Raw genomic sequence first — 17,210 nt, 5'->3', positions numbered from 1 at the left:
CATTTAGATATACCTGTATAACATTTATGTATATTCATATAGATACACTGTAACAGTTACTCAATTGAATTGTTCTTACCTTTCTCTGGTGCCGGCGGTCACCGAACTTTGTGAGAATAGGTGCTGCAAAAAGCAAGACGACAAAGCCAAGTACCCACGCTTTCAGCGGTGGCAAAGACAACTCTTTAAAATATGCCCAAAGGCCTTAATATCATAAACATTTGTGCTTGTTGGATTGGGGAAGTTATTTGGGCGATGAGCTTCTGCCCAAATATGATACACTTAAAGTTAACATTAAAGGGTAGTTCCAATATTACCCGGTTAAAACTGAAAATTTTCGAGATTTTAGCGATGAGCTTGAAATATTGAAAAATTCTCTAGTCTAATTCAGCTTTAATCATTCTTCTAGAGAGAGGCAGTTAATCATTAATTGAATCAGCTCATCATAAGGTACCTTGGTTACAACAATCTTACAGTAAGGACCTTTTGATAATTATTGCTAATTCGTAAAACGTTAAGGCGCTAAAATGGCTAAACAAAAAGTGACCACCAAAACTACAAAGAGATATAGATATTCGTCTTTTAAGGCCAAAATAGATGATCTTAAGATTGAACCAGCAAGGAATTTACAAAAGAGAGTGCATGATTATGTAGAATCTTCTCATTTTTTGGCATCCTTTGACCATTGGAAAGATATTAATTTAAGTGCAGGGTTCACTAACTTTGCGAGTGAAATTGACTCGGTGGTTCAGACATTACCTCAAATCCTGTATCATGAAGATAAAATTTTTAATGCGTTAGTGAGTTACATTGACAAACATGATGAATTTTCCTTACAGCCATTGTTAGATCTACTGGCCCAATTTTGTCATGACTTGGGTCCAGATTTTTTGAAGTTTTATGAAAAAGCACTTACTTCATTAATAACTTTATTAGATGCAGCCATTGAATTTGAAAATTCAAATGTATTTGAGTGGGGGTTTAATGCTCTGGCATATATTTTCAAATATCTTTCTAGACTATTGACTGATGACCTAATTCCAACATTTAATCTTCTATTCCCCTTATTGTCTCATTCTAAGGAATACTTGTCTAGATTTTCTGCTGAAGCATTGTCGTTCTTGATTAGAAAATCTAATTCCAAGAACTTGAGAAAGTTCGTGTCTCATGTTTTGGAGAAGATGTCTGAAAACGAAGACGAATCAAACGTTTATGAAGGATTTCTAACTTTATTTACAGAAGCGCTTATGACAACACAAGGTTCTTTACATTCGAAGTCTAAAATAATGCTACAGACGCTAATAGAAGAATGTTTCACTAAAGAGAGACAAGAAATATGTTCAAATCTGATTTGTGACGTCTGGATGAATATTTCAAAACATACTGATACAGAAAATTTATATCCAATCTATGAGAGTGTTTTAGAACTTTTGAACTCTAATCTATCAACCTTTGATATAAATAAAATAGTGAAGCTATTGGCAACTATGGTGTTTTCTGAAAGTGGTAGAAAAGTACCCGATTGGTCTACAATAACGTCATTGATAGACAATATTATGAATACTGAACAAAAATCAGCAAGGAGCCCCGAATTAGTGGCATTTCTCTTTTCAGTTTTATTGCGTAATTGTGATGTTAAGAATATTACCGTCTACCACAAAAGGATTTTCGATTTTTATTTAGAACAATACCCAGATCACTTCCTAGAATTCTTTCGCTTTTCTGTCGAGTTAACTAGTGAAAGAATCCTTTCATTCAATGGCGTCAAATATCTTCAAAAATTTATCAATACGCATTGGCAGACTCAAGGAAAAAAAATCGGTTTATTTTTATTAGACATTGAAGAAAGATCAATATTGAATTCAAAAATCAAATTAACTATACCGGATGAATTTAGTGCATCGATTTTGACTTCATTAAAAGGTTCAAATGACGAGTCTTCTGAAGGGTTGTTCGAAATTTATTGGAAATTAATTATTCTAAGAAATACCAAAACCGATACTTCTCAGGTGCTATTACCATTAGCTGTAAAGTTGTTCTCTTCTACCTCGAATCTAAATGACTTCACAAAAGATATTTTGGGTTCCTTACTTGAGACAATCTCCGGTGGAGAAGAAGATCAACTTGCATCATTGTTAGGCACCGTTTTCCAGACCTTTTCCAGTTATAGAAATAGCATTTACTTCATTAAGGGTCTAAAAACTTTGTTGACCAAATACTTGAAAAACTATAAACCTAAACAAGTGTGGGACCATTATGATGATGTAATGATGGGATTGACAAGAAATATGATACTCCCAGATGGTAAGGTCCGTTATGAATCTTTGAATTTACTTACAATCATGATGAGGGTTCAAGGAAAAGAATTTCCTCAAATCTTAGAAGAATTCAAAAGAATTGAGGAAATTCCACTGTCGCTAAATAATGCTCGTGATTTAACTACAAGAATAAGAAATCTGGGACCTTCATTTGCAAAATTAGGTAAAGACAAGCTAATCAGTACTACTTTTTTGAATGCTATATTTGGTCTTCTGACAGTTAGATTTTCTCCATTATGGGAAGGTGTTTATGAAATATTGCCATCCGTATATGGAAAAGATCAAGACTTAGTGTGGGAGAATATGGAATATTTCTTGAGAGTACCAGATGAAAATTTTGTTTTAAATTACTATGATGAGGAAATGCAAGATGATTATGTATCCATTGAGTGGGATTCAAAGATATCAAGACTTGGTGATACGATTAGACATTTTTCTAATAACTGGTCAAAATATTTTTACCAAAATGCCTCAATAATCAATTTTACCAAGGAGAGAAGAGGTAATTTGGAGTACCCAGCTCAAATTAGAACTCAAACTTTGAAAGCAATGACTATCGTACCTCAATTGGTCGAGCGTCATTTTAAAGATATTCTACCATATATATTTAATGAGGTAGAATATGCAGAGTTATTCGAAGAAAATACTGTGGGGGATAAACACTCCTACTCTGCAGCTCATTGGTTGGAAACTGATAGAAATACCTTACTAAAGATATTGAGCAAATTCAAAAATATTAAATCTGTCTATAAATCAGAGGAAGTACATGATAGATTAATGATCTTACTTGGAAGTAAATCAACAGAGGTTCAGAAACTTGCTATGGATGCTATTTTCGCATATAAGGATCCTACTGTCGTGAAGTATAGAGATAACCTAAAAAATCTGTTAGATGATACCCTTTTTAGAGATGAAATCACAAAATTCTTAGCAAATAATGAAAACCAAACTATCGAAGCAGATGACGAGGGTGCGTTGATGCCATATATACTAAGAATTTTATTTGGTCGTGCTCAAACTCCGGTAAGTAGCGGGATTAAGAAGGGTAGGAAGTTTGCAGCCATCTCTGTATTGCCAAATTTGAAGGAACAGTATATTCTGGATTTCTTAGAACTAGGTTGTAAAAGATTTAATTACGAGTACTATTTCGAAAATGGCAATGAATTAGATGAGAATGAGGTAACCTTAGCAGGACTAAGAAGAATGAATGGGTTTACTACAATATTAAATTCTGCACTAACCGTCCTAGGATCTCATTTTCCTTCCATAATAGACACCATATTAAAGCCACTTCTTTATATCATTGCAGCATCTTATCATAGGTTACAATCGTCTTCGACGGATATTCACATCACCAAAATGGCAACAACTTTGAGACAGAGCTCTTTAAAATGCTTAAATGCTATTTTCCAGTACTTAGGAGATACTATTGATTGGACTAATTACGTGAAGGTCATATATGATGTTGTTATGAAACCTCGTCTTGAAAGTTTCTCTGATGAGAATTTACAACAGCCCTCATCAATTATGAAAATTATTATATATTGGGCTAACAATAAAAAACTTTATCCTTTCCTATACCATGATAATTTTGGATGCACTAAGGCCCTCATGAAAACACTTTCTCATGAACATGCTAAAGAGCCTGTGGTTATGATGATTCTTGAGGCATCCAATAATATCATTGAAGAACCTACAAACGAAAACGACTACGTCGAGCTTGTTTCACATATCGCTTCAACGTGTTTGCAAATTTTGCCATCCTTATACAAGAGATTTTCAAAGTCGGAATCAGTATCGATTGCTACAGAGTTATTGCTAAATATGACTCGATCAGGGTTTGTCCAAGATGATCAAACTAGACAATATCTGGTCGATTCATTAGTCTTAATCTTGGCAGATACGAAGGGTATTAATGTAAAAGAACATTCCAAGATTTTGAAGGTCTTAACTGTTCTGATTCATGATTACAATTGTCCATGGAATAATATCGAACCTTTATACAAGGTGATCTCCAGTCTCTATAACAAATATAGTGAGCGTGAGCTCAGAGAGGGTTTGAATACTTTATTCTTAACCATTGGTAATAGATTTCCTGAAGTTGAATCAGTTTCAAAATTGGTTTCTGACTTAAACTCGTATTCGTCTAAGCGTATGCAAGAATACGACTTCAAAAAAAGACTTCCAGCATTCCAACAATTTAGTGAACATGATTATTTGACATACACAGAATTGGCCTGGTTACCTGTACTATACACATGTTTATATTCGATCCATGACACAGAAGAACTGGCTATTAGAACCAATGCTACACATACTATTAACAAGTTTATCGACTATATCAACGAAAAACCATCTCAAGTAGAAGCCGCTAAAGCTGTGTCTATGTTGAAAGAGGTTGTCTTACCGGTTTTGAGAACAGGATTGAGAAAGGCTGATGAAGAAATCCAATCTGAATATATTGCAGTTGTCGCGTATATTGTGACTAACTCTAAATATTATACTGATATGAATGATATGCAGGTTCTTCTCTTTGATGGTGATGAAGAAGCAAATTTTTTTACGAATATCAACCACATTCAACTACATCGTCGTCAAAGAGCAATTAAGAGATTAAGAGATCATGCCAGTGAACTTTCAGACGGTAGTATCTCGCATTATTTGGTCCCAATAATTGAGCATTATGTTTATTCTCCTGAAGAAAAATATAGAAATCTAGGTAATGAGTCACTGCTGACCATTGGTACGCTTTCTAATTTCATGAGTTGGAATCAGTATAAGGCTTTAATGAGAAGATATATCTCCATTTTGAAATCAAAGCCAGAAGACATTAAAATGACAGTTTTATTGATTAATCAAATTTCCATATCTTTGAAAAATACCTTATGTCAACTTAGAGGCACCATTGAAAGTGAGATGCTCTTGAGAAAATTTCCAAACAAATTTGATGAGCCAGAGAGGTTTATTACTGCGGAGGTGTATCCAACATTGTCAAAAATTTTGGGCACAAGAGATGATGAGACAATAGTTGCAAGGATTCCTTTAGCAGAAGCACTGGTGAATCTTGTCCTAGGTCTTTCTCATGATGAAACTGTTAGCTCTCTGCCTGGTATATTAACTAAGATTTGTCAAGTTCTAAGAAGTAAATCTGAAGATCTACGTGAGGCCGTCAGACATACCTTAGCTAAAATAACAACCAATCTTGGGCCTTCTTACTTGACTTTCATTATTAAAGAGCTTATATCTGCCCTTCAGCGTGGGTCACAGGTACATGTTTTAAGTTTTACCATTCATCACGTGTTGAAATCATTAGAAACCGTTCTCAAGCATGGAGATCTTGATAACTCAGTCGGTATGTTAGTCAGAGTCATTATGGAAGATATTTTTGGTACAGCTGGTCAAGAAAAAGATTCAGATAACTACAATTCCAAAATGAAGGAGGTTAAAATTAACCGTAGTTATGATACAGCAGAGATGGTATCTGCCAATATCTCTCTAGCATCTTTCGATGTCTTACTACGTCCTATTAAGGCATTGTTACTGGAAAGAATTAACATGAGAAATCAGAACAAGTTAGATGAATTGTTGAGGAGATATACATTGGGTTTAAATCATAATGAAAAGGCATCTTCTAGTGAAGTATTATCGCTTTGTCATGAAATATTCACTGAGCTTGAGCTCAAGAATGATCGTAAGAAGATTCCTAGAGAGATTGATGAAAAAGAGGAATTTTTCTTGGTGAATTTGAACGCAAAAACTGCTAAAGTTCAGACAGAGACATCACTATATCATAATATCTTACAAAAATTTGCATTGGATTTACTGCGTACAGTTATTTCAAGGAATCGTAACCTTTTGAATGCAGCATACCTCGATGGCTTCATCCCACTGTTGAGGGATTCATTAATGTCAGATAACGAGGCTCTGCTAACAAGTGCTTTGCGAGTTTTGGTTATACTGGTAAAGATTGAGTTCCCACCAGAATCTGAACCAATTTTCAAAAATTGTGCCAGGAAGGTTCTGAACTTGATAAAAGATTCTCCTTCGACATCAACGGATCTGTGTCAAATGGGGTTGAAATTTCTTTCTTCATTCATTCGTCATAAAGATATTAAACTAAAGGATACCGCCTTGAGTTACGTTTTGGGCAGAATTTTACCTGATTTAAATGAGCCAAATAAGCAAGGCCTAGCTTTTAATTTCTTGAAGGCACTTGTTTCCAAACATATTATGTTACCTGAACTATATGATGTTCTCGACACAGTTAGAGAAGTCATGGTAACCAACCATTCGAAAGAAATTAGAGATGTTTCAAGAAGTGTGTACTACCAATTTTTAATGGAATATGATCAAAGTAAGGGCCGTTTAGAGAAACAATTTAAATTTATGGTGGACAATCTACAGTATCCATCGCAAGATGGTAGACAGTCCATAATGGAGCTAGTTAATTTGATCATTAATAAAGCTACCCCTGAGTTACTTTCCAAGTTATCATCCTCATTCTTCATTTCTTTGGCTAATGTTTCCTTTAATGATGATGCCCCAAGATGTAGAGAAATGGCATCGGTATTGTTAACAAACATGTTTAAGGTAGTTCAACCTTCCTCTTTGGCTACCATGGAGAAATACATTATTGCCTGGCTAAAACAGTCTGATCAACCTACTTTCTTAAATCTTGGTCTCAGAATATACAAACTCTACCTTACAAGTATGGGCTTCGGTACTAATGAGACTTTAGATGATTTAGCGATCAGTCGAATCTCATCAGTCCTATCAGACACCGCTGTAGGATCTGAAATATCGTGGGATTTAATTTATACGGCATTGAATGATTTCTCTACGATCTCTGAAAAATCAGATATAGTATATTCCACTACTTTCAAACCAACTTGGGATAAAGTAATTGGATGTCTATTATATCCACATATGTGGGTCCGTCAATCGTCTTCTCGTTTAGTTAATGAACTAGTCAACAATTTGGATAAATTTGAAACTGCATTTACACCGTTGGAGATTCAGACAATATGTTCAAGAGTATTACATCAATTAAGTGCACCATCCATTCCAGAAGGTTTAGCCACACAATCCATTAAGATTTTAGTGAAGATTGCCACCATTTGGAAAGAACAGAATAGAAACTTTATCTCCAAAGATGACAAAAAGGATTCTGAAGTTTCTTACGAGAATGCCATTGATTATATGATCATTAGAATTAGCTCTATTATCAGAAGTGAGGAGAATCCCGTAGATTCATTCATGTCGAAAAAATCATGTATGCAATTACTCGCATTATTAGTCCAGATATTAGATGTCGATCAAGCCAGTGAAGAATCCGAGAAGATTATCATGCCGTTATTCATATATGTGGAAAATACTTATTACGCAACTGCTGAACAGGAAGAATTAAGTACGTTTGCTCATGAATGTATGCAACTGTTAGAGGGTAAAATACCGGTTTCTACTTTTACAAGGGCTTACGCCAATGTGAAACACAATGTTATTAGAAGAAGACAAGAAAGAAAGGCCAAGAAAGCAGTTTTGGCTATCAATGCTCCTGAACTTGCTGCCCAAAAGAAGATAAGAAAACATGAAAGATCAAGAGAAAAGAGAAAGCATGAAAAGGACGAAAACGGTTACTATCAAAGAAAAAATAAGAAAAGGAGATCTTAGTGAGCCCGATCACCGTATTTATTTAGCATAAGTTTAACTTCATTATTCACATCATTAGGTGTATTTGTACATTAAATAGTAATAAAACTAGTATAATTTTGATTTTCAATCTATATCTATATATATATGTTGTTGTTAATTCGTGGCATTATATAAGGTAGCTTACTTTGAAGTAGTTTTTACTGATGTGGTCATGTTTTGGCCCTTCTTAGTTCATCTATAGACATTTTATTCATGGCTATTATCTCTGTTGCGTTTACATTTTCAGAGTTGGCAAAGATTGATGGTGAGCTTGTTCGTCTAAATGATGGAAGAACAAAATTCAATCTTTTCAACTCATTTGATGAACACTTTGCATTCGTAAAGGGGCTATGAGAGTTCTGGTTTTCCTGTTGGCCTCTGACTTCATCTTCAGATGCAAGAGTTAAAGGAAATTCTGGTCCCGAAACTATCGGTATTTCAGATTTTGATTCCTTATCAAGTTGAGCACCTTTGACTAATTTTTTGGTTGATTTCTTGACAAAATTATCTGGATATTTCCTTTTAATCATATCAAATAATAAAGGATAATGTCTTTGATTCAATGAATCAATGGATAACAGCTGTGAACGAGTGGGTAATTTGGAGTCAGTCTTCACAAGACACTCAACGATATCGTCCATATTCTTGGTCAATGTCTCCATGTTTCTTTCAAGAGCATCCACACCATGTATTAGTTTATCGAGAATTTTGGAAGAATGTTCATAGCCTCGGTTATGTTTCCTTGTCTTCAAAGTACTGGAATATATATAGTTAACCTTCTTGACAGAGTTTTTCAAATGTTGTTCCAACAGTTCCATCTGTTTGGTCTCGTCGGCGACATCCTTCTGAACCACTGCATAACTGTTGATGATGTCCTTCTTCACATTATCCAATTCCTCCTTAGAGGCATCGAATATGGAATTCCATGACAGGGTCTTATAATTAGGGACTGAATCTATAGATCTTAAACGTCGAAATGCGTCAGAATCTATTATAGACTGGAATTTAGGGGCCGCCTCAGACATGCTCAATTGCGCTGTTAAGATGGATTTGTTTTCTCTGATGGTTATTTAATAAGTTGCTGTATGTATATGTCTAATGATAAAATTGAAAAGCAAATGGGAAGCCGGTCTAATAAAGCACTATATATTGGTCCGGGATATAATAATTCTTCTTAATTCGACAAGACGTTGTGAATCTCTTTTAAGTAAATACTTTCTCATAGATTCACTGTAAAAAAACTGGAGATAACTCTTGCATCATACAAACTACCTTTGTAAGAAGAATTAAATTTTGATGTTTTAGTCCAGTTATTTTTTGAATAATAATTTCTACAATAGCGATGAAAGAAAAAGTTCATCTTGACGATGTTGTATGTCACGTAGATGAGAAGAGCAAGAAGCTAGCAACACAAAGTATAGGGTTTTGCAATGGAACAACAGAGGACTAATGGTATGTGCTGAGACGGCAGAACTTTTTAAAGATAGATAGGACATCAACTAACTAATTAAAACTCAATCGTGATAGCATTCCAAGTGAAATATAATGAATATAAGCAAGTGCTAGAGGAGTTACAATCTAAGATAATTGAATTGGGGCATGATAAAGATGAGCATGGTATTGTTTTGGAAACATTGAGTGGAACAGACCCAGAAAGGAAGTGTTATAGGATGATTGGTGGTGCTCTTGTGGAAAGTGACGTTAAGACCACGATACCTATCTTGAAGACTAAACAAGACAATTTAACCGAAGTTATTTCTAAGATGAAGTCAGAATTATTGAAGGTTGCTGAAGAGTTTGAAAAATGGAAGAAAGATAACAAGATTCAAGTTGTTACGAAATAATAGTTTTTTCTGTTTATTTAATGCATTGATATAGTATGTACATGAATAATAGATGCCTTAAAATGTGTTTATCTATTTTTTTCTACCAGAGACAAGAACACATTTTAAGGCTACTTTTCTTTAAAAACAATTATAACATCAATCTTGTTTTATATTGATAGTGATGTACAGATAAGAAGTAGAAATTGGCTAACAAATACAGTTATATAGAATTGGGCCCACAGAATCACATTTCCATATATTTTTTTCTCTAAATACATAGGAGCTGCCGTAGTGTTCCATTCAAGTGTAAGCCAACCTCAAATTATTATTCTGTCTGGCACATGTCTAACAATTGAGATTCCAAAATTTAAAAGTAAAAGTCTCAATAGAAACAGATCGGGTACTACTATGTGTACATTATCGTAATAGAAAAGTATTGCATATATATATTACTTTAGTCTATATACGTAAGCCTAGTTCCTTTGCTACAAGATATTATTCTATATTTGTTTCCGTATTCAATGTGACACCAAAAAAAAATTTAATTAAGTTAAATAAGATCAGAAACTATTTTATTTCTTTTCACTCTTCGATACCTTGGCTTCCTTTGCTTTTTTTGGTTCCCTTGACTCCTTTGATTCCTTCACTACTGGTGTAACAATCTTGTTTGGAGAGCTAGTTAGAAAAGCAACAACAAAGATGATCCAGGCAAGGATGACCATTGAAATGGCGGCCATGTAAACCCAAGCGTTAGTAATTTCCCAACTTCTTGGGTATTCATCGTTAGCTAAATGACGAATAGACTTCACATCAGAGTTCTTAATAAATGAAAGACCACTTCTCTTATAATCAGTCAAGAAAGTGAAGACACCATGACGCGTAGGTAATTTAAATACACCTGTAGTATACATTTGAACAGTGGCATTTTCGTCATCTTGTTCCACTAGAGAAAGATTCAAACGATAATATGGATCTACTTGTCTCAATTCGAATTGAACATCGTTAGCAACAAATGGTACCCATTGGTCAATCTTCCATTCTGAGATACCAATGTTATAAACAATGTCATCGTTGACCTTGTATTTGACATCGTCGTAGGAGATCCCTTGAGCACTATGATGAGATTCGTTTACTGCCTTTAACACAGCCTTTTCGTTAAATGTCCATTCAATGATGCTCTTAATTAACTTTGCGTTGGTTTGAGAATGTTCATTAAGGAAGAAATCGGAGGACCCAACCCAAGTTAAACGATCATTTTGTAAATTTTGGAAACTGGCCATCAGATAACCTTGAGATCCCGTATCCCATGCCTCTTTCAATTTACCGGCATCGAATGATGTTCTGGTAGATCTTAATAGCGGAATGATTAAATCACGGTTATCTAATAGTGCCACCGAGGCTTCACCGAATTGATAATTGACTTCGTCTTGTTCAGAATGAATGTGTTCGTTTAATAAATTGTCAGATGATATTTGAATTGCAGAACCGTCTTGGAAATAGTCAGTTAGAGTTTGACCCTTTGGACTTGGATAGATACCCAATTGATTCAAAAATACACGAATGGAGTCTGGAACAGCATTGGGGGAAGTAATTGTAATAATATTCCCACCATCTTGGTAAAATTTCAATAATAGGTCAACGGAAAGTTGTCTGTTGATATGTTTCCCTTTAATGGGGAACACAATTAAATTGTCGAAAGTCTTGAATTCCTTGTCATAAAGTTCCAAAATGGTTTCCTTGTCCGCCAAGTCTTTGAATTGCAGATCGAAGGAATGGTCCTTTAAGGTGTTGAAGAAATGAGAGTAGTCGTCCAATTCTGTCAATCGGTCATCATAGATGATTAACGTTCTGGAACCAGTCAAACTTATGGCCTGAACAACGCAGAGCAAAGTGGATAAAACACATAGAGCGTACATCTTCAGGGACGCCATGTTGTAGAGTGGAGGTTGCGATTGGTTGTGGTTACGATTGCCTTGAGAAGTGACACTGTCTTTACTGGTATTGAAATGGCAAGTTTACTTTCTTTCCACGTTGCAAACAAAATGCTCGCACGGAAAAAGACAAATAAGCCCTAACAGTAAGGTTAACGGTCAACTTACGATACAATACAGGTATATGCTACATATGGGTAGATAACTAAGTAATTAAGTAGTTAGAGTAACCGTGGCACTCAGGCTTTGGCCTTGTACTCCTTAGGTAACCATTCGGACTTGTCTTCGTCTCTTGGTCTTTGAGCATCCAATTCCTTCAACTTCTTCTTATCGACTCTCTTCTTGTCATTAGCAAAAGCTTGAGGTCTAACAACAAAGGTGTAGTACCCACCTGCAGCACAGACTGCTAATATGGTGAATTGAGTCAAGAGGAATTGCCAATTGAAGAAGGACATTGGTGGTTCCATGATCTCAATAAATGAAGGTGGTGCGGTGACTCTCAAATCTCTGTCCTCCTTGGTTAAATGGACGATGGGGACCAAGTAGTATTGACCGTCAGGTAATTCGAATTGCAATTGTTGTTGGAAGACCACGGTGTCGTTAATAGCTACTTCAACGGGTCCAATTTCACCAAGGGTCACGTTAGCGGCCATTTGTCCATTGGGCATGGTAAGGATGTTACCAGAGACACCTGTAACAGTGACATTGGAATCCTCGTAATTGGTGAAAGTGTAGTTCAAAGTGGCGAAATCCAAGTTCTGGAACTCGAGGATGTTGGCACGGTCCTCGTCCAATCTCTCCAAGATGTCATAAGTGATGTTCAAGTTAATTTGAGGTAATCCTTGACTTTCTTGTTCTTGTTCTTCAGTTGCCACTGGTTCTTGTATCAATGGTTGATCTTCAGCAGCGGCGTCTACGTCGAAGTGTTCCTGTTGTTGTTCTGAGTCTTCCTGAGCAAAGGTCAACGAGGCAGTTAATAGGGATAGGCAGGCAAGGTTAATGAACTTCATCCTGGATTGATTGATGTGGTAATGCTTCGACTTGAGTTAGAGAAAGTATAGTGAATGACAGATGTGTAAATAGGTAAGGGGCCATTAATTTTTCAGCGTCTTATTTCGTTTTATTTTTGTTTGCTGACGTGGAAGTTACAACCATGACAATAGAGGATGTAGACAATACACTGTCGGGATAAAAGTGAAGCATTCGTTTGGATGTTGGTAGATACTCTTGATCTGTGTCCACCCTGTTTCTGTCCATGTACCGCGAGTTGTTGCTACCTAAAATTGAGTCAGGCGAAACACTTTGCCTCAATTTCCTGTATTCCACTTGAACATGGATATCCTGCCTCTTGCACGTCTACTACAACGTATATAGATAACTGTTTATAGCTCTACTGTATCAGACGTCTATCAGGACCATTGGATCAAATTATGTGACAAGGCGAACTTCTTCGATACACAATTAATGAGTGAAATATTTCATTTCATCATCTGATTCTAACAAACGTCGATCATCATCAGCTGTTAACTTACCACATATTTTGCTAGCACCAAGAGATGTACACGGCCACGGATAGCAGCAATGATAGGTATGGTATCGTCATCGACGCCGGGTCATCAGGGTCTCGTCTGCATATCTTCAAATGGAAAGATCCAAACTCATACAATCTACAAGACACTGACCTGCAACTTCTGCAGTCTGTCCCCAAGATCGAGCAAAACCCGGATTGGACATTCAAGACAAGTCCAGGATTATCCTCTTTCGAAGATAAGCCTGAAAAGGCCTTCAAGAAACATATCAAGCCCTTGCTAAATGAAGCATTAAATGTGATACCACCTAAAAAATTATCCTCTACACCAATCTTCATCCAGGCCACCGCAGGAATGAGATTATTACCAAAGAAGAAGTCACAAAGGATATTGGATCAATTATGTAAAGATATTAAGAAATCTACCAATTTTTTACTCTCCGATTGTGAGAGTCAAATAAATATCATCGATGGTGAATTAGAGGGACTGTACGGTTGGTTAAGTTTAAATTATCTCTCCAATAATTTCAAAAATTTTAGTCCATCTTCAGCAACTCACCAAAGTCTCGGCTTTATGGATATGGGTGGTGCATCAGTGCAGATTGCATTTGCACCCAGTGATAAGGAACAAGTGAAGAAGCACCATGATGACATCGCTAAAGTAACCTTGAGGAGTCTAAATGGTGACCTGCAAGAATGGGACGTCTTCGTGAGTACATGGTTGGGCTTCGGTGCCAATCAGGCACGGAAAAGATATTTAGCACAATTAGTTAATGCATTACCTGAAAACACAAACGATTATGATGACGATGATTTCCATACAAGAAAATTGGTGGACCCCTGTATGGCTAAAGGTTATAAGATGGATTTCAAATTTAAAGATAAAAAATTTACTTTTCAAGGGTCAGGAAATTTTGAGCAATGTAATAAATCAATCTATCCATTGTTGTTGAAAAATATACCTTGTAAGGATGAACCATGTCTTTTCAACGGTGTTCATGTTCCAGGTTTCAATTTTGATAATGATAAATTTGTTGGGGTGTCAGAATATTGGTATACCGCTAATGACGTATTTAAGTTAGGTGGACCATATGATTTTGAAAAATTTAACCTTAATGTGGAAAGATTTTGTAATACTGATTGGGATACTTTAAAGAAAAATAATCATGATGGTAAATACAACGATATATCGGATGATTTCCTTGCCGCATCATGTTTTAAAGCTAACTGGGTCTTAAATGTTCTCCATGAAGGTTTCAACCTCCCTAAAGTAGATACAAATATTAGTAATACCGAGCTTGTTGATACAGAACAAGATCCTATTTTTCAAAGTTTATCCAAGATTGATGAAAATGAGTTATCATGGACTCTAGGTAGAATTCTTCTATTTGCTGCAGGTAACATCGCCGTAGGTGACCATAACAAAGGAAATGTAGGAGTGTCACCAAGTGAAAATGAAGCAGAAACATTGGGTAAAAAATTCATTTCGGGAGCACTCACTGCATCTTCATCATCGTCTGCCAGTTTTATTACTTACTTCTTCAGACTCATTTTTATTGCAGTGCTGGCATTCTTATTAATTAACTGGTTAAAGAGCAAAGGTGGGATGCCCCTTCATCTTTCAAATGTTTTATCAAGAGGAATTGGTCTAATTAACTTCATCAAAATGAAAACCTCAAGATGGTATCTTCGATTTAATAATATAGATCAAAATCTCAACAATGTCACAAGATTGGAGGAAGGTTTGTTATATGAAGATGGAAATAATAATACGGACAAGATGAGTAATAATCCTCAAATGGGAAGAACCTCTCAATTACGTAACGAAGAATTACTGAATTTTAGAAGCAAAAGTATGACCAACTTAGGTTACGACAAGGATAAGCAACGAAGCTCTAGTCATGATCCCGCTAGGAATGATCGTTTCCATCCAGAGTCTGTACGCAACAGCCCGAAACCTCCAGAGCATAGCAAAATCACTAGAAGTGGAACAGATATACAATTGAACTCCTCGTCAGCTCCTACAAGAGTATCATTCCCCATGGCGGACTTCTCTAAGTATAGAGACTGAACTAACATTGTATATACGTATAGTTTATTATCGACTCGGACAATCGCCTTTGACGGTTTGGAAAATTTTCTGTTTTTGAAAAATTTGTGCGATGAGCTCTTACATAAAATAATCGAACTACGTACTTTTAATGAACAGTATAGTAGTATATCATTTCATCTCATATATATTCTATCAACGACAAGCACATATTCAACATAATAAACAATGGTGAGAGTGAGAAAGCGTACATCCAAGAGAACTTCTACTCGTATGAGAGAGGGTATTAGAAAGAAGTCCTTCGCCTTACATAGAAAAGAAAGAAAGAATGCCAAGACTGATCCTACTTGGAAATCAAGAGGTAAGAAGGACCCAGGTATCCCGTCCAATTTTCCCTACAAGGCTCAAATTCTAGAAGAAATTGAAGCTAGAAAGTTGAAGGATTTGGAAGAAAGAGAGCTATTAAAGGAACAAAGAAGACTCGCTAGGCAAGAGGCTAAGAGATTAGGTCAAGATAATATGGTTCAAGATGCAGGTCTACCAGATGATGATGAAAATGGACTAGCTGCATTGGTTGAATCTGCTCAACATGCAGCTGCTGAATACGAAAATGGATCTCGTCCAAAGAAGGGTTTGCAACAAGATGCCCAAGATTTGGAAGTAGTGGATTATGATATTGATTTTTACAGTGATAGTGAAGAAAACGAATCTGAATTAGAAAAATCTAGAAAGGCTTACGATAAGATCTTCAAGTCAGTGGTTGATGCCTCCGATGTTATCCTATATGTTCTTGATGCAAGAGACCCAGAAGGTACTAGATCTAGAAAAGTAGAACAAGCTGTTTTACAAAGTCAAGGTAAAAGATTGATTTTGATTTTGAATAAAGTTGATTTGGTTCCTCCATTTGTCTTAGAACAATGGTTGAACGTTTTGAAATCAAGTTTCCCAACGATCCCAATAAGAGCATCTCCAGGTGCTACTAATGGTACTTCTTTCAACAAGAAATTAACACAAGCTGTGACGGCAAACGCTCTTTTAGAAGCTTTGAAAACTTATTCTAACAACAGTAATTTGAAAAGATCCATTGTTGTTGGTGTTATCGGTTATCCAAATGTCGGTAAGTCATCTGTTATTAACGCTATCACATCTCGTCGTGGTGGTCACTCGAAGGCATGTCCTGTGGGTAACCAAGCTGGTGTTACTACCTCATTGAGAGAAGTGAAGATTGATAACAAATTGAAGATTTTAGATTCACCAGGTATTTGTTTCCCAAGTGAGCATAAGAAGAAGAGCAAGACTGAACATGAAGCAGAATTGGCACTACTTAACGCCTTACCATCCAAATATATCGTTGATCCATACCCAGCTGTATTGATGCTGGTAAAAAGATTAGCTAAGAACGATGAAATGACTGAAAGTTTCAAGAAATTCTACGAATTACCACCAATCCCAGCCAATGATGCCGACACATTTACAAAACATTTCTTAATTCATGTAGCCCGTAAGAGAGGAAGATTAAGTAAAGGTGGTATTCCAAATCTAACAAGTGCTGGTTTATCCGTTTTAAATGATTGGAGAGACGGGAAGATTCTTGGTTGGGTTTTGCCAAATGCTTCCAAGGAAGGTTCTGGACAAGAAACAAATAATGCTTCAACAATAAATACAGGTATAACGCAGGCTCCAGATAAGCAAAAAGAACAAACAACAATTGTCTCCGAATGGTCCAAGGAATTTGACCTTGATGGTTTGTTTTCATCTTTGGATAATGTCATTGCAGCTTCTAAAGATGATGAAGTGGACATGGAGTAGGAACATCATGATTCCAAACGACACATTATCATATAACTGTATATTATTTACCTTTCA

The 17,210-nt window shown here is 36.0% G+C and overlaps 7 protein-coding genes across 7 annotated transcripts; 4 read left to right on the top strand and 3 right to left on the bottom strand.

Annotated features, from left to right (window-relative positions):
• Nucleotides 1–527: 527 nt before the first annotated feature.
• UTP20 (Utp20p) lies at nt 528–7,988 on the top strand (the record flags this gene model as incomplete). Its single annotated transcript, XM_003678046.1, has 1 exon — nt 528–7,988. One exon carries the CDS (start codon nt 528–530, stop codon nt 7,986–7,988), a length of 7,461 nt encoding a protein of 2,486 aa, XP_003678094.1.
• A 191-nt stretch (nt 7,989–8,179) lies between these two features.
• VAB2 (Vab2p) lies at nt 8,180–9,034 on the bottom strand (the record flags this gene model as incomplete). Its single annotated transcript, XM_003678045.1, has 1 exon — nt 8,180–9,034. One exon carries the CDS (start codon nt 9,032–9,034, stop codon nt 8,180–8,182), a length of 855 nt encoding a protein of 284 aa, XP_003678093.1.
• A 405-nt stretch (nt 9,035–9,439) lies between these two features.
• On the top strand, nt 9,440–9,853 carry GIM4 (tubulin-binding prefolding complex subunit GIM4; the record flags this gene model as incomplete). The annotated part of the gene is made up of 2 exons (XM_003678044.1): nt 9,440–9,461; nt 9,537–9,853. The coding sequence occupies 2 exons, from the start codon at nt 9,440–9,442 to the stop codon at nt 9,851–9,853; spliced, it is 339 nt and encodes a 112-aa protein (XP_003678092.1).
• Nucleotides 9,854–10,407: 554 nt separating this feature from the next.
• Nucleotides 10,408–11,766, bottom strand: WBP1 (dolichyl-diphosphooligosaccharide-protein glycotransferase; the record flags this gene model as incomplete). Its single annotated transcript, XM_003678043.1, has 1 exon — nt 10,408–11,766. The coding sequence occupies one exon, from the start codon at nt 11,764–11,766 to the stop codon at nt 10,408–10,410; it is 1,359 nt and encodes a 452-aa protein (XP_003678091.1).
• A 239-nt stretch (nt 11,767–12,005) lies between these two features.
• Nucleotides 12,006–12,776, bottom strand: IRC22 (Irc22p; the record flags this gene model as incomplete). The annotated part of the gene is made up of 1 exon (XM_003678042.1): nt 12,006–12,776. One exon carries the CDS (start codon nt 12,774–12,776, stop codon nt 12,006–12,008), a length of 771 nt encoding a protein of 256 aa, XP_003678090.1.
• A 546-nt stretch (nt 12,777–13,322) lies between these two features.
• YND1 (apyrase) lies at nt 13,323–15,365 on the top strand (the record flags this gene model as incomplete). Its single annotated transcript, XM_003678041.1, has 1 exon — nt 13,323–15,365. One exon carries the CDS (start codon nt 13,323–13,325, stop codon nt 15,363–15,365), a length of 2,043 nt encoding a protein of 680 aa, XP_003678089.1.
• A 207-nt stretch (nt 15,366–15,572) lies between these two features.
• On the top strand, nt 15,573–17,153 carry NUG1 (RNA-binding GTPase NUG1; the record flags this gene model as incomplete). The annotated part of the gene is made up of 1 exon (XM_003678040.1): nt 15,573–17,153. One exon carries the CDS (start codon nt 15,573–15,575, stop codon nt 17,151–17,153), a length of 1,581 nt encoding a protein of 526 aa, XP_003678088.1.
• Between the last annotated feature and the right edge of the window lie 57 nt (nt 17,154–17,210).

Source organism: Naumovozyma castellii, chromosome 9 (assembly GCF_000237345.1).
Source record: "Naumovozyma castellii chromosome 9, complete genome".
Taxonomy (NCBI): domain Eukaryota; kingdom Fungi; phylum Ascomycota; class Saccharomycetes; order Saccharomycetales; family Saccharomycetaceae; genus Naumovozyma; species Naumovozyma castellii.
Note: the sequence above shows the minus strand (reverse complement) of the source record. Positions and strands in the feature narration are given on the sequence as shown.